The 16,794-nt window shown below is 40.3% G+C and overlaps 1 protein-coding gene across 4 annotated transcripts in view; it reads right to left on the minus strand.

Annotated features, from left to right (window-relative positions):
- The window catches only part of LCBK2 (Diacylglycerol kinase family protein), a 216,327-nt gene that overhangs the window by 178,173 nt on the left and 21,360 nt on the right, over positions 1 to 16,794 (minus strand). For all 4 annotated transcript variants that reach the window (XM_087670321.1, XM_087670319.1, XM_087670323.1 and 1 more), the window contains one exon: positions 211 to 287. In XM_087670321.1, the coding sequence (XP_087526447.1) occupies positions 211 to 287 (77 nt within the window). The remainder of the gene's footprint in view (positions 1 to 210; positions 288 to 16,794) is intronic.

The following is a 16,794-nucleotide window of genomic DNA, read 5'->3' on the forward strand; positions in this document are numbered from 1 at the left end:
CAATAGTCTGCCAGACTTACGTGAAAAAATAGAGACAAAAGCCAACCCTAAACAACAAACATGCATGCCACAAGTTTGTCTTTCTTTTTCATTTCCACAAAAGTAAGGAGCTTAATTTAAGTAAAGCTCTTCATCCTTGCTTGTTAATGTCCTACTGACTGATAAGATGAAAACAATCCAACTTTTGGTCTGAATCAGAAGACGCTCTACATTGGCATCTTGACTGAGCCGAGATGTCACTTTGGGGAAGAGATGTTTCCACTCCCTCCCAGTAAGGCCATTTGCACCTGCACGATCAGTAGTTTCAATATCAGAGTTTTTGACATTGCTCACGTGCATATATTTGAAATAACAGTGAGGAAACGGGAAGATGCAAGGAAAATGACAAAACTTGGAAACAATTCTATTAATATGAGGTAGGTATGATGATCTCCAATGACATAAAGACAAGAGGGAGATTTAATCTCTTTTGAAGGTAAATATGCAAGGGCCTTAAAGTGAGTTGAGATTCTTTTCTAAAGTCCCAGCTTTTGGCTGTTTCACCAATTGAAACTAGTATGATACTAGCATTAACTCAGGAGGAGGTGCTGCACTGCTTCAGAGCTGTTGGTTGTGCTGGAGATTCATGTAATCAATCTTTTCATAACATAATGGTAATCTTAGGTGTGTGCCTTACATTGAACAATTATAATGTACCCTATAGCTTAAGATTTACCTGCATGAAAACTCAACCTATACAAACAGGCACATAACATCCCATTCACATCAAACGGGTCTTTCTCTCAAGCTGCCATACTAAGCATCACATTTTGTACTTCTACCTTATCTCTTTTTTTGCAACTATATCATGTGCAACTACTCCCATCACAATACAGACCGTATCAGTAGCATGCAAATAAAAGCAATGAGGCTAAGTACATCAATAGTTGTAAAGCCATAATGATAATAGAAGACAGTGTGATGGCTATCTCAAGTTTTTCAATGACTCATTAACTGCCCATCACAGAGGTCACAATATATAAACTTCTTCTCCTTCTGACTTATAACCGCTCATATCTTTTATTGAAGCCCTCCCCACAAAGATTCGTGAGAAGGTCTACAGGGTTATCATCAATATGTACCTTGACAAGCTCAATACTCTTGCTGTCAAGTACATCCCTAAGAAAACGATACTTCACTTGTATGTGTTTTGTCTTGGCATGAAGGACAGGATTCCATGCTAGCATGATAGCACTCTAACTATCACAGTGGAGAATAGGAACCTCTGTCATGTCGAGCTCTCTCACCAGACGTGAAAGCCATAAAGCCTCCTTGCATGCCTTAGTGGCAGCCACATACTTTACCTCTGTAGTAGACGATGCAACACCCTTTTGCAGCTTGGATATCAAGAGACTGCTCCTCCTGTGAACATGAACACATATCCTGAAGTAGACTTCCTACAGTCAGGATGACCAGCATAGTCTGCATCTGTGAAGCCAAAAACCCATAACTTCTACTTCCCAAAGCAAATACACAAGTCCTTTGTGTCCTTAAGGTATCTCATGATACCCTTCACTACTTCCCAATGCTTTTTGCCACGATATGCCATGTACCTGCAAAGCACTCCCACCACAAATACAATGTCAGAACGTATAGCAACCATAGCATACATCAACCTACCAACAACTGAAGCATAAGGAATCTTGGCCATCTCAACCTTTCCATCATCAAATGGAGGACTGTCATCTACACTAAGTTTCACATATGGAGGCAACAACACACCAATGGCTTTCCCCCCTTCCATATTGAAACGCTACAAAACCTTAGTAACATACTCCTACTCTGATAGATAGAGAAGACCCTACGATCTGTCCTTGAGTATACACATACCAAGAGTATGATTGGCCTCACCAAGATCCTTCATATCAAAGCTACTATGTAGGCTTTGTTTCAAGGAGTCTCAAGCATGAACATCCCTATCTGTAATCAACATGCCATCCACATACAAAACGAAGAGAAGAAGGCTACCTTTTTGGTGTATAAGCAGTGATCAACTTGAGATCTATGCAATCCCTGAGATTGCATAAATGTATCAAATTTATGATACCATTTTCCTAGTGCCTATTTTAGTCCATACAAACTCTTGTTGAGTTTACATACCATATGCTCTTTTCCCTTTGCAACAAAACCCTCAACCTACTGCATATAGATCTCCTCATGCGGATCACCATGTAAGAAAGCTATTTTTACATCCATCTATCTAAGTTCCATATCTTCAAATGCAACCAAGCCCAAAATAGTTCACAAAGTAGTTATTTTGACTACATGAGAAAAATTTCATCAAAATCAATTCCATATTCTTACTTGTACCCTTTAGTAACCAGTCATGCCTTGTACCTTGGCAAAGAACCAAAAGTGACTTTCATTTTGTAAACCCATTTGCATGGTAGCACTTTTTGCACTTTAGGCAAACACACTAAATCCCAAGCGCAATTATTTAAGAGAGATTCCATCTCTAACAGCATAGCCTTATGCCATTTCTTGCTATCTTTTCTGTTCATTGCTTCCTTGAAGTATGACGGCTCACCACAGTCTGTCAACATAACATAATCAGCCAAAATTGACACCAAAAACAAATCTAGTTAGCTATCGTTGCATTCAGGTCGACCTACGAACCTAATGATCAAGATTTGTTGGCTGTTCAACCTACAAATCTACATTCACAGCTGTTGTTCTGCACACTCACCATATTGTACAGCTGGTTTTGGTTGTTCCAAAAGGCATCTATTCTTGCTGAAATTATGGTACATCATGGACAATATCTTGCTGATCATTTTCATATCACTCCTTGCATTTTCAGGGCCATTTATAGCAAGTATTTGTTGCTATCTAGCAAGCATTCTTCGTTGTCCTATCGGTATATCCTCCCGAAATACAACCCTTCTAACTTCATTGGTCTTTTCAAGCTATTTGTACATATGATCTTCTTGGAAGATAACATCATTGTTGCGTACAATTTTCATTTTTTCGCGATCCCATAACCTATATCCCATTTTACACTCATCACCATATCCTAGGAAAATACATTTATTGGACTTTGGCTCAAGTTTACTATATTCTTCCTTGCAAATATGCACAAATGCCTCATAGCCAATACCTCACAGCCAAACACTCTCAAGTTAGCATATGAAGGTGGCTTACCCGACCACGCTTCTTGAGGAATCCCCCCCCCCCAAAGACCTGTTTGTTGATCAATTAATCAAGTGTACGGTTGTCATAACAACCTTTGCCCAAAATCCATAAGGTAAGGCAGCATGTGACAACATTGTACGGAACATGTCTTAAATGGTCATGTTCATACGCTTTGCAACACCATTTTGGAATGGATTGTGAGGGGCGATGAGCTCCCTTTTAATCCCTATGCTATCACAAAAGTCCTGAAAGGCTTTGGATAGATATTCCCCACCATTGTCACAGCATAGACAATTTAATATCTTGTTGGTTTGATTTTCGACAAGTGCTAAAAAAAATTTAAATTTATCCAAGGCCTCGTCTTTACGACGGATTGGATAAACCCATACTTTGTGTATGGCATCATTAACAAAGGTAATGAAATACTTCTTTCCCCCTAGAGATAACCCTCGCATCTGACATATATCTAAATGTGCCAACTCTGAGGGTAAAGACTCTAAAGAAATAGATTTTTTATGCAACGTTTGAGCATGCTTATCATAAATACAATGATCACATTGTTCAAAATCAACATATCTCAAAGAGGGCAAATAACCCAAACGAAAAAGCACTTTCATTCCAGTTTGACTCATATGTCTCGATCAGCTATGCCACAAAGAAACACTTGGCTACTCGGTTTTGGCGACTACATGGTCACGCACGCTATATACATCCAAAGGATACAAAGTATCACTTTTGGAGCCCTTGGTAACAATACAAGAGCCCTTGAATTTCCCATTTGCTATTCCCAAAGGTGGTGTGATAGCCCTCGTCATCTAGCTGCCATGTGCTTATCAAGCTCTTCTTGAGCTAAGGTGCATGCCTCACATTATGCAAAATAAACACAAAGCCATGTCGAAATTCCAATTTCACACTGCCAATACCTGTAGTTATCCCCCAAGTGAACAATACCACATGCACCACCATTGTAGTCAACAAACCACTCATGATGTGGTGCAACATGAAAAATCGCATCTAAATCAAGTATCCAAGTGTAAATGTCATCATCAAAATCAGCAATCAATACATGTGCACTTAAAGAAGAAGCAAGAAGTACATACCATCACTATCATTCTCATGAGTGACTACATTTACCTCCTCTATTTTCACACTGCTTTTCTTTGAAGGTTGACTGTCCTTTTTCTTAGCCTTGTTATCTTTGGTGTTTTTACTTTTGCCTTTTTCTTTCTTTGATTGAAAACAATCCTGTTTGTAGTGCCATTCCTTGCCACAATGATAACGCTTCACATTTTTGCTACAAGACTTGCTATTTGTTCTATTTTCAAAGCTGCTCTTTTGCTGAAATCCGCCCCTAGTGTACAATACATTAGAAGACTTGTTTGCTGAATTATTTTGTGTGTTGAGTTTTTCCATCAACAAAGAACTCTCCACATCACAATATAACAGTTGAGCATTTGAGCTACTCAAAGTTATCCTGAAAGTATCCCAACTTTCAAGCAAAGTGCATAGCAAGAAAGTAGCCTCGAACTCATCATCAATGTGGAAATCCAAAGCAATCAACTCATTGAAAATTAAGTTGAACTCATTCAAATGTACAGACATAGCTATACCTTTCTTTATGTGAAGGTCCATCCAACTTTTTCAGCCAATAAACTTTGCTAGCTACACTCTTCTGAGCATACAATTCCTCAAGTCTTTGCTACATTTCATATGCAAAATTTAGCTTCTCAATGTTAAAGAGCAAATTGTCTGACACTGAGAGCTCTATGGTATAGCGTGCAAGCTCATCCAAATCACCCCTCTTCTTGTTCCATACCTCCTGGTATTATTCCTTTCGCTTTGATGAGCATCACTTGTTTCTTCTACACCAAGACATTGGAGCACTGTTTTGGCCATATTGCAAAATTGTGTGCACCCTCAAGCTTCTTGATGTGTAAAAGGTTGCTACTGTCACTATTTCCAGCCATGATTTGCAGCACATGAAAATCAAGAAATTGCAGAAATTTCACATCTACAAATTGATTTCCAGAATTGAAGAAAGTTTACTACTCCACTCCACAATCAATCATAGTCACATTTATTGGCCAATGCACCAATTGCATGTGAAATGCCTGAAATTCTGCTGCAATTTCTACTCTAAATGCATTCTGTGGCAAAATTAGACGATTGCGGTCAAAAGCCCCAAATTTTCAAAGGCAAATCTACCCAAATTGCATCAATACATGTACCAAGTGCATATACCACGCAATTCTTGCACAAATTGATGAAATTTTGCAAAAGCCCTAATTTTCTCGCGTCTCCAATTTCAGTGGAATTGAAAAAAGTTCACTAAAATGTGAAAAGCCCCAAATTTCCCGAGAAAATGTACACCAAATTTGTAATTTCTGAGTCAAATTGTCCAATTTTGCATCAAAATCCCCAAGTCCAAGAAAAGCCCCAATTTTTCAAGTCAAAATTGCACAGTGTGTGTGGGCATGCGAATGCCTGTCAATGAGGTGAACAAATTGCAATAAATTTTGTCAAAAATGACGAAAGAATCAGGCTTGTCAAGACGTTGACTAGGCGTGATCTCCGCCTCGGCTGAATTATGGCCTCATCGCCTATGTTGGACCTGTGCTAGTCGCCTGCCACTGTGGACCTGTGCCACCTGCTTACATACCACCCATTTGGTCGCAAGCCATTATTTGCACTAGCTTGCGGCGCCTATAGCCCACTCGCTAGCCTATCGACTACTCCGCCAACTATTCTCTTGACAGTCACTTGTCTCTCTCACTTCGCTATGACTAGCCGCTCCTTGTCCTAACATGCACTCTTGAGCTGCCGCTTGTTTGCTCTGATACTAGTTTGTTATCGAGTGCACGAGGATCGAGACAAAGTGCTCAAGGTTGAGATATGCACAGTGAAAGAGAGAGTGAGTGCAAAGTAGAGAGTGAGGAAGAGAGTGAGAGCCTGATACTTAATGTGGGTACAATGACAAAAGTGTACCACTTTAGGTTTTTGATAATATATATAAAGTACATGTGTAAGGGTGAGTGCACACCCGAACACTGTAAAAGGCACGATGACCCTTTATTCCCAACATAAATGTCTCCTAGCAAAGAGAGAAACATAAATTAGTTTGTAAACCACACATAACCAACGCAAATGTATAGTCTCAAAGCCAAAGTAAAAACTATACCCATCTATATACCAAACACAATAACTAGACACTAAATAGTGATCTCATGGCAAAAATATTATTTGCAAACAATACGTTGGATGCAAATGTGGTGCATCTAAGATCCACTATATACATGAGTTATCAATCACTAGAAGAGCAGAACCATTACCTCCCCCTTGAGTATCAAGTAGTACTTTGGACCTCTTGCTCTATTGAACATGAAGGAGCTCAATCTAAAGTCGGTTCAAGCTGAAATGCATTGAGATACAGCTGCAGCAATTAAGGATGATTTGCCAAGTCACCCTCTTCCATCCATTTTGCATTCATTTCTGAGTAATTCCAAGACTTCACCAAGTAGCACTTAGAAACTTTAACTCTCACTTGCTTTCCTTACGTGGCAAGATATACTCACACCTCAAAATATCATTCAACTCCTCAAACTCCGACTAAATTTCAGTAGATACTTTCTTTGGCACATCCCCATGAAAAGGCCTTAACAAGCTAACATGAAAGGTACTATGTACCTTCCAATGTGGAGGTAATTTCAGCCTATATGCCATATCACTTCACTTTTTCAACACCTAGAAGGGCCAATAGTAATGCATATTCAACTTCAAATAAAAGTATTCCTTGTCTTTCATCTTTTTCAGCTATGCCTTATTCAAACACAAAAATGTTCTTTACAAATTCCAATGTGCATCTATAACAATCAACTACTTTTGCTTCTCTTGCAATCTTTAAAGTGCTTGCTTGACCTTCTAATAAGCTATATCCATGCTTTGAACATACGTATTATCAACCTCAAAGACATTATTTTTCATATACAAAATAGGTGTAAATGTCACATCGACGTGAAATCTTAATGGTTTGCTTAACATTTGATTAAAAGTTCATCAAATAGGCAAATGTGACTTGCACATGTGAGGTGCAAGTTAATTGTTTCACAATGTGGGCTCCACGACCCCAAGATATCAATTGGTGCCAAAGGCAAAAATTGTAATAATTTATGTCTAAAAGATACTAGGTTTTGTACTTGATATCAAGACTTGGCCTAGAACATTTAATTAGCCATTAGTATCAATGGTGACACTAGGAAATTTGCATTAATTAATTGATTGATTGATGCCACTTCTGCGCTAAGAGTGCTCAAAATCACTTAGATAGTAAATTGGCCTAGCTAGTTTGATTGCTAGCCAATCTAATTATTTTTATAAACCATAAATAATTATTAATTTAATAAAGCTAGATAATGCTAGAAATGGTTTTAGAAGGCTATCACTTGGCAAAACTTGCCCATGCAAGTGGGCAAACCTGTTTGAGATTGGAGGTTGGAGAGAGAGAGAGAGAGAGAGAGAGAGAGAGAGAGAGAGAGCGTATACCGAAAAGAGAGTACAACAGCAGATAATAATAGTTTGAGGATTGTTTCAACCAAGCAACATCATATTCAGGGTGTTCCATCAATGGAGACAGCTTTAATGGCTGTCTAAACATGTCACATTTGATTTCTTCCATTTTCTCGCAATGGAAGTCTAAATTTTTTCTCTTTAGTATTCTCTCTCATCCTCCAGCCTATTCACATCCTTCCTCAATATAGCTTGAGAAATGTTTCAGCCAAGCAACATCATATTCGAGGTATTCCATCAATGGAGACAGCCTTAATGGCTGTCTAAACATATCACATTTGATTTTTCCATTTTCTCGCAATGGGAGTTTGAATTTTCTCTCTTCAGTACTCTCTCTCATCCTCTAGCCTGTTCACATCCTTCTCCATAATTTCTAGTAAAATCAGCTAATGTGAGGTGAAGATTTTGACTAATCTCTACTGTAAACCCTAATTTACAGCAAAAATTAGGGTTTGACAACCACCTCGAGAAGCATTCTCAAAAATTAAAGGCCTGGAGACTTTAATTTTAATCAATCAAATTGAGGCAATTTCAAGATATTCAAGTGGCTATTCAGCCAACAAACATTAGGAATTGAATTTATCACCTAAAGAGCACAATTAAAGGCCAATCCCTGAGCAAACCAAGGGGCAAATCGGTTTGAAAACTTGTGGTTATTTATGACAACAAGAGGCAATTGAAGAGCGAAGGAGATTCAAGAAATCTCATTGTATTTCATCCAGATTGCAATTCAAGATAAAGAAATATTGCAAAAGGTGCCAGTTTTGGGACCAACAGGCTGTCCATTGTCCAAGATTAAGTGGTAACATTTGCATTTTCAGTTTATGTGAATTTTATGCTCGATGGAATTGTTGATTAATCAAGTCATTACCACCATCTCCGAGAAGGAAAGCTGCTTTCATGGTTACATTGCCAAGATACCATTAATTCCCTTGACTTGGTAGGCCCAAGGCACCTAATTGAAGGTCAGAAGCTTTGCTCTAGTGCTGAAATTCTATTTAGATAAGCAATACAGCAAGAATATCTTCAAATAGTGAGATGGAGAATCAAGCAAGGATGATGCCTCTCAATCTGAAAATTCACAAAGCGTTGGGAGAAATGCAATGCCTAATCTTAGATAAGGCATGCAACATGGGCAGCAAGCTCATAATGTTGGTTTAGACCAAAATGTAGATCCTTCTAAGCCTTTAGAGACTGATGACTTGCAAGAGGGAGAAGAATTTGATGACTAGTTTAAAGATCACCTGAGAAAATGCTTGTGTAATTGGCAAAAGATCCTTGGTTGATGCACTTTCTGTGCCCCTTAAAAAAGGGCAGCAAAGGCAAGAATAGATAATCATTTTCAAAGAGCTTCGAAACAGCACGATGCACCGAAGAAAGAGCCAATACAGCAACACGATGTTCCAAATGTGGGTAGTGAGCATACGCAAATGATCCCAGGGGAGCAATTGATGCATATACAAGGCCAACTTGGAAGTGCCAACAAAATGCTTTTTGGACAACAAGACATGCATACCGATGTAGGTCACTCCAAGTACTTTGGTGGTGGTTTGATTTTCCAAGCCATGGTTGGTAGCGCTTTAGCCAAGAGGATGCAAGGACCAAATGTATTTGGTATACAACCACCTATACATGGTATACAAGGCCCAATGTATCTCAGTATGGCAAGTGGAATGGAAAAACCCAGTGTATAGCAATGTTGGCATGAAGCTAGGGCACCAAGTGGCAAGTTTGACAATGCATATATGCAAGCCACTGTGTTTGGGACTCATGATATTAATGTTGGCTAGGCAATTGCCCCATATAGTGTTGGTTATGAGGAAAAATATAGCTAGTAATGCATGCAATGTATGGGAAAATGTTATTGATATGGCTGCTAGTATGCAAATTCCCATGCACAATCACATTGCAATGGTCCAAACTATGCAAACAAGAATGTTTCGTAATGCATTTGGTGATCCTAACATGTCAAGTACACATGAGGGATAGTCAACCGGATGCAATGTTACATACTAGTTAAGTTGGAATTGTAGCAATGTGAAAGTATAAAGCATTGCAATGCTCAAGAGTGACAAAGGCCTAGAACATAGTGCAAGTTCTGGGGCATGAAGAGTTAGAGGTAAAGTATCCATGTGCTTCTTAGTGAAGTTTTAGTATTGTTTCACCTATGGATGAATGAATGCTAAGTGGAAGGTAGAGAGTGACTTTGTAGACCACTCTTAGCTGTTGCAACTTTACCTCGAGACTTTTCAATTAGAGCCGACTTTGGATTAGGCTCAATCACGTTCAGCAGAGCAAGGGTCCAAAGCATTGCATAATGCTCAAGAGCGGAGGTTCAATTAGAGCCAATTTTGGATCAAGCTCAATCAAGTTCAACAAAGCGGGGATCCAAAGCATTGCATAATGCTCAAGAGAGAGGTAGCACTTCCACTGCCCTAATCATAGACAGCTCTTGTGTATACTGAATCTTGGATATATTCAGCATGCATCAAAGGTACTATGCTAACCATATGTCTGCCATAAGGTTACTATTCGATGTATTAGTCATTGTAGTTTGGCGTGTAGTCTAGTATGGTTTTCACAACATCTCTAAAACTATACATTTGCATCAATTTGCATTAGTGAATGCTTATCATAGATTGATTATCAATTGCTGGTTGCAATGGATAATCATTGATTCTCAGTGGTATTTAGTTGCTTTTGCGGACAGTAGTGTGTCTTATGAATGCCATTGGTAGTTCAGCTATGGTTTATGCTCGGTTTATGCTTTATCATGGTTGTTTGGCCAAACAAGTGTGGAATTCTTTAACTTTGAGAGATGCTCTTTGGATATATTTTGCAGGTTCCCAAGTGTGATCATTGATATCATATCCTTTCTATCCCAATCAACCTCAAGAGATCCTCGAGAGATCCTTGAGTCTAAGACATGCTCCACCTCAAATTCTTCATGGTCTTCAACGTGAACATGTGATTGGGGATTAGAGATCTCTCTCTCAAGTGTCACGAACCACCCCGGGTCCGCCTTGGGGTAGGGAGAGACCCACCCCGAAGAGCCCGCGTCAAGGGGAATCACCCACCTATCAGCGTGCCCACAAGCATGCGGAAGCGTATCTCAACATGTCATGAGGAAACAAGAAGTAGTACGGGGCTAAAAACGAAGGGCCCCTCTTAAGGGCCCGAGTATATTGCGAAGGCGGCACGAAGGCTCACAAAGGTAACACGTCGCGAAACGCGCAAGGCACAAGGTTCGCGGGCACGGGATGGCGCAATATCAACCTGCACTCCACCACAACGCGACACCGCAGGTGAGGTAAGGGCTCTCTCTCTCTCTCTCTCTCTCTCTCTCTCTCTCTCTCTCTCTCTCTCTCTCTCTCTCTCTCTCTCTCTCGTAGTGAGCTATGATATGGCTCGAGTAAGCAAACATGAAAGACTGGGTGGACCTTCATGGTGTTGGGAAGTTGGAGTCAATAAACAACTAGGTTGATCTGGGCTACAATAGTGAAGGGCGCAAATCTCTAGTGGTCTAGCTTGGTGGAGAGCCTTGTTGTCTGGAGGTTATGCCTGAGTAACCATATTTTATTATGACTTTGTATGTTGGATATTGAAGATGATGCTGGTCCGCATAGTGCTTGTATTGATTCTCAGCCTTTTGGCTTTGTTGCTTGAGTTATTGGTGTATATTTGCTAGGTGTTGAGCTTTATCTTGGGCAGCAAGGTTCTTTACTTGATTGAAGAGATGTACATCTATCCTTTGGATGCTGGCCATAGTTTGTAAAGAAAGGAGTTTGCTTGGTAGATGCATGGATACTATTATTATAAGCAAACTTTACAAAGGGCAAGAGCTCAAACCAATCATTCTTATGGTAGTTGATGGTGCAGTAGAGACATTGTTGCAAGACTTGATGTACCCGTTTTGTTTGACCATCAGTCTATGAATGATTGGTTGTGGATAACTTAACTTGGACTCCAAGGATGTTGCAATGGCTCTTTCAAAAACTAGATATGAATTGGGAACCCGATCGCTGATAATGTCGTCTAGGAGTCCATGTAATCTGAAAATGTATCTGAAGAAGAGTCTAGTGGTAGCTGTGCCTATGACGATCTTGGTGGTAAAGATGAAATGTGCCATTTTTGTGAGCCTATCTACCACATCAAGATTAGAGTCATATTTTATGAAATCCATGGACAGAGAAGACCAAGGTCGCGCTGGAATGGACAAGGGTTGGAAAGACTATGTGGTTTGTGATGAGGTACCTTGGCCCTATTGTAGATATCATATGATTTTATATATTCCTTAACTTCTTTTTCACATCTAGGACCATCAAAAATCTCTTGAAATAAGCTCTAAGATCTTATTAACTCCAAAGTGTCCTGCTGTTTGCTGGGGTGTCATGGCGCTGTTGGAGTACGTGGAGTCTCAACTTTCCTAGAGGGATGTAAAGTAGATTCTTATAGTATAACAATCCGTTAGTTTCCTGAAACTCACAAACTTCATTTCCGTTTCCCTCTTGATTTTTCTCTTGACATTGTTGGCCCAATTATCATGTGGCAAGGCTTAATGGATTAGCTAGATCAAGGTAGGCTCATCTTGGTGACAACTTGAGATAGCTACTAGCTAGAGATGCTCTAGCTTGAGTAGTACTACTCGTTGATAAAAAACTTCCTCTCCCTTCTTAGGTATCAAGAAGGATCTTCTTGATAAAGCATCTGATTGGCATTGTTGGCATCCTAGATGATAGGTGATGACAAAGTCAAACCTAGATAAGAAGTTACTTCAGCGGGATTGTCTTCGATTGAGGATGCCGGTTGTCATAAAGTATTCTAGATTTTTGTGATATGTATAGACGATAACCTTATGGATTGAACCCTCTAGATGGTGATGCCAAGTATTAAAGGCATCTACAATGGCAAGGAGTTCTTTGTCATAGATCTCATAGTTTATCTCTGGAGGGAAAAACTTTCTTGAGTGAAATGCTACTAGATGCATATGACCATCATCTCCATGCTGGGACAAGACTTGAGCTAAAATATGCATTACTTGCTGATTAGCCTCTTAAACAACCCCAAAACACACTAAAAATGCTCTTTTAGAGTAAAATCCTAAAACGAGGAGCGGTTCAAGAGAGTTCAGTAGAAACCCTAAAACAGAGAGCGGTTCGAGAAAGTTAAGTGGAAACCCTAATTTTTGGGGCGCCCTTCCACATCTATAAATAGACAAGCTGCCCCCATTGAGCTATACTCCTTGTTTGCAGGTTACACTAGCCCACACACCCTCTGCTGCTGTTGGCGCCCAGTTTCCAGCCTGCAGCTCGCCTCCATCTGCTGTCCAGCCATCATCAACTGCAGCCACATCATCTTCAGCCTGTCCATTGCTGTAGGCGACAGCTCTCAGCTGTTGGCGACTGCTCCAAACTGTCCCAGACTGCTGTTCAGCCTGCTGTCCATCATCTCCAGGGTCAGCCAGCCTGCATTTTCAGCATTGCAGGCCCTGACACTCTCAGATACTATTTCAGCCTGCTATTTACAGCAGACTGTGCACAGTTTCCAGCCCTCGATCGGTGGTACAATGCTGTGTTTACCAGTTTCCAGCCTCCAAACTGCTGCGTTTTGGTGACCAGCCTGCTACCATTCACTATTCAGCACTCCTACACTCTAACTGGTGGTCATAGACTTGGGATCCGTCTTCGATGGACGCCACACTCCGACATTGCTCTGCCGGGCACACTGTACACTCTTACATTCATTTACAGCATTCATTCACTTCAGAGTTGTGTTCTCTCTCTCCCTTCTTCTATTTGTGTTTGAGTTTTGAGTTTTGCGTTTAGGGTTTGAGTTTTGCCCTTTATGTCTGTGTCTATGTCTTTGTGTTTCTATCGTGGTCATACACTCTGTGTGTCCTCAGTGCAAACCCTAGCAGTCTTCTTAACACAAGATTGCTCCGAAGGCATATGCATTAGTCTCCAAGAAAAATGGTTTGGTAGGATCTAGGTGGACTAGGATTAGGGCAGTGGTGAAAGCAGTCTTCACGGTCTGGAAGGCCTTCTTGGCTTCTAGGATCCATGAGAACTTTGAGTTTCCTGTGAGTCTAGTGAGTGGTGTGACTATCTTTGAGTAATCCTTGATAAATATCCTGTAGAAGTTGACAAAACCAAGGAAACATTGGACATCGCAGACACATCTGGGTGCCTGCCAGTCAAGAATAGTCTTGATCTTCTTGGGGTCCATGAAGATTCCTCTCTGGGAGACATTATATCCCAAGACTCCACTTCTATCTGATGGAAAAAACACTTCTCAAGTTTTACATATAGTCCTTTTTCTCTGAGCTTTTCCAAAACTAATTTTACATGGTGCTCGTGCTCCTTTGGAACTTTTGAGAATATCAAGATATCATCCAAGTATATAACTACAAAGTCATCTAGATACTCTCGGAAGATATCATTCATCATATGTTAAAACACTGTAGAGCATTGGTGAGGCCGAATGGCATAACAACATACTCTAAGTGACTATACTTGTGCGGAAGGTTGTCTTCCATTCGTCTCTGTCTCTGATCCGTATAAGATTGTAAGCCCCTCGTAGATCAATCTTTGTGAAGATCTTGGATTTTCCAAGGCGTTCCAAGAGCTCTGATATCAACAGCAAAGGGTATTGATCCTTGGTTGTTATCTTGTTGAGTCCTCGATAATCCACACACATTCGAAGTGACCCGTCTTTCTTCTTCACGAACATAATTGGGGCTCGAACAAGAGACTTTGAATGCTTAATGAACCCCTTGGCTAAATTCTCATCAATATTCTTGCATAATTCAGCTAGTTCATGAAGGGATAGCTTGTAGATGGGTCCAAAAGGTGGTTGAGCCCCCTCATGGAGTTCTATAGCACAATCATATGGTCTGTGTTTCGGGCAAGAGATTTGAATTCTTTTTTTCAAAGACATCTTGGAATTCTTGATACTGGCTTGGTAGCTTGACTAACTCCTCCTTACTGGATTATTGAGCTGGTATATAATATATCATGTAGGTTGGTTCCGGCCTTGCTATGTGCATAAAGGCTTTGACTCCTAGATATACCAACTTTCATTGATTTTCATGATGTGTAATCTTTTGCTTAACCCAATCACTTTATGGGTTGTGTTTCTTTAGCCAAGGCATCCCAAGGATGATTGGATTTGTGGGACTGGATATGACATTAAAGCATACACAAGATTTGTGATCACCAAGAGTTACCATGAGTGGTCAGGTTTCCTTGGTAATATCTCCAGATCCTAGAGATCTTCCATCCACGACTTCAACTCGTACAAGATTGGTCTTTTGGAATACTAGAATCTGATATCTATTCACAAAGCCATCATCAATGAAACATGCGAAAGGCTCGTAGTCAACCATGGCTTTGAGGGAAATGGTCTTTCTCGGCAGGATCATCTAGACTGTGACAAGGAAAGCTTCCATGGATGTGATTGGGATCAAGAGACCCTTTCTTATATCAAGGTCCGGTTGTATGGTCTCATTTACAACCGAACATCCTCGTTTTCCTCCTCAAGGATAGCTGCAACAACTCTTGGGGTTCTTACCCTCTTATTTAGGCAATTTAGGGCAATGTGTCCAAGGTTTCCACAATATAGGCATAGATGATTCTCTCTTCGCCTTTGCTTTTCTTGTTGGGTCAAGGGATGGAATTTGGTATTATCTATTTGCATCAATTTGGGCTTGGTTTCCTCTCTGATTGGGGCTGGGTTCCATTGGCGAGGCCTTAATTTTTCTTGCTTCCTCTCGAACAATCTATTATCACACTGGATAGCCTACATGATATAATCATTGAGTGTTTTTGCCTCAGGCATAGTGAGCATGAGATCCTTGATGTCACCTCGAAGACACCATCTGAATTAGCTAATAAACTACTCCTCATGCCAAGTGAGGTCACAAATTAATTGTCTAAAGTCGGCTACATAAGCAAAGGCAAGGTGGTTACCTTGAAGTACTCGCATATTCTTTTCCAAGATTGAAGCGAACCTTGATAAAGCTTGATCGCAAAGCAAAGTCCCAATGAATCCCACCTTGGAAGCATCATCTAGATATCTATCCAATTGCATACGGATATAGAGCTTAACTTGTTGCAAGAATCCCTTGAACTTCAAATAGTCACCATTGAACTTCTCTAGCATGCTGATCTTGGATTCTCTTATTGGGGATTGATAAACACACAAAATCATCTAATCACTTCCTCTATTATTCTGTAAGTCTCGAATCTAGTCTTGCATCTCTTGAAGCATAGGGCCTAGATACATAGGGTGTTCTATTTGAAGTTGTGCATGTCATTCATTGAAGTCTTAAATTTGTTGTTAGAAGCTTTGAAGGGAGGCCACGATTCTTTTGAGCACCACCTCCACGATGCTCAGTAGGACTAGAAAGTAGTCTTGCAAAAACTATTATGGCAACACTAGACTATACTAGAGAGCCTGGACTAGATGCAAGATTTGATACAAGAATTCTAATTACAAGATAATCCCACATAGAGGCACAAGGTACAATGATAACTTAACAAGATACGGAAAGTTCCACAACCCGGGACTGTAGGTATAGACAACAAGACTCGATAGGATATGAAAAATCTCACAACCTGGGACCGTAGATATGGATATAAGATATCAGAATTTCAAAATCTCTCTTGACGAGGATAAACAAGATACAAGAGAGTACTAGACAAGATCGCATACTATGAGATTACAAGGTAACAAGACAACAAGAGTATAATGGAAGACAAGACAAGACTAGATACCATAACTAGGCAAGAACCAGAACTGGAACTCGAAGCTACTTACTTGGAGGTCTCAAATCCTTGAGCTCCCAAGACCAGCATTGGCAAAACTTAGAAGCTCTATGTCAAGCCCCTCCTTTTATAGGTGTTGGAGAGCAACTAAAGATCTTCTAGAACGTTCCATGATGACATCATCGATGATACAAGCGATGACATGGCATATCTTCTAGAAGGTTCTATGACACGACAAGGGTGGGTTCGCATGGTTGGCTCGAGGATGTCCTGTTAAGGGTACATTCGCATTGGG

The sequence above is a fragment of the Lygodium microphyllum genome, chromosome 28 (genome assembly GCF_053477565.2).
Source record: "Lygodium microphyllum isolate KBCC chromosome 28, Lygodium_microphyllum_v1.1.10, whole genome shotgun sequence".
Lineage (NCBI taxonomy): Eukaryota > Viridiplantae > Streptophyta > Polypodiopsida > Schizaeales > Lygodiaceae > Lygodium > Lygodium microphyllum.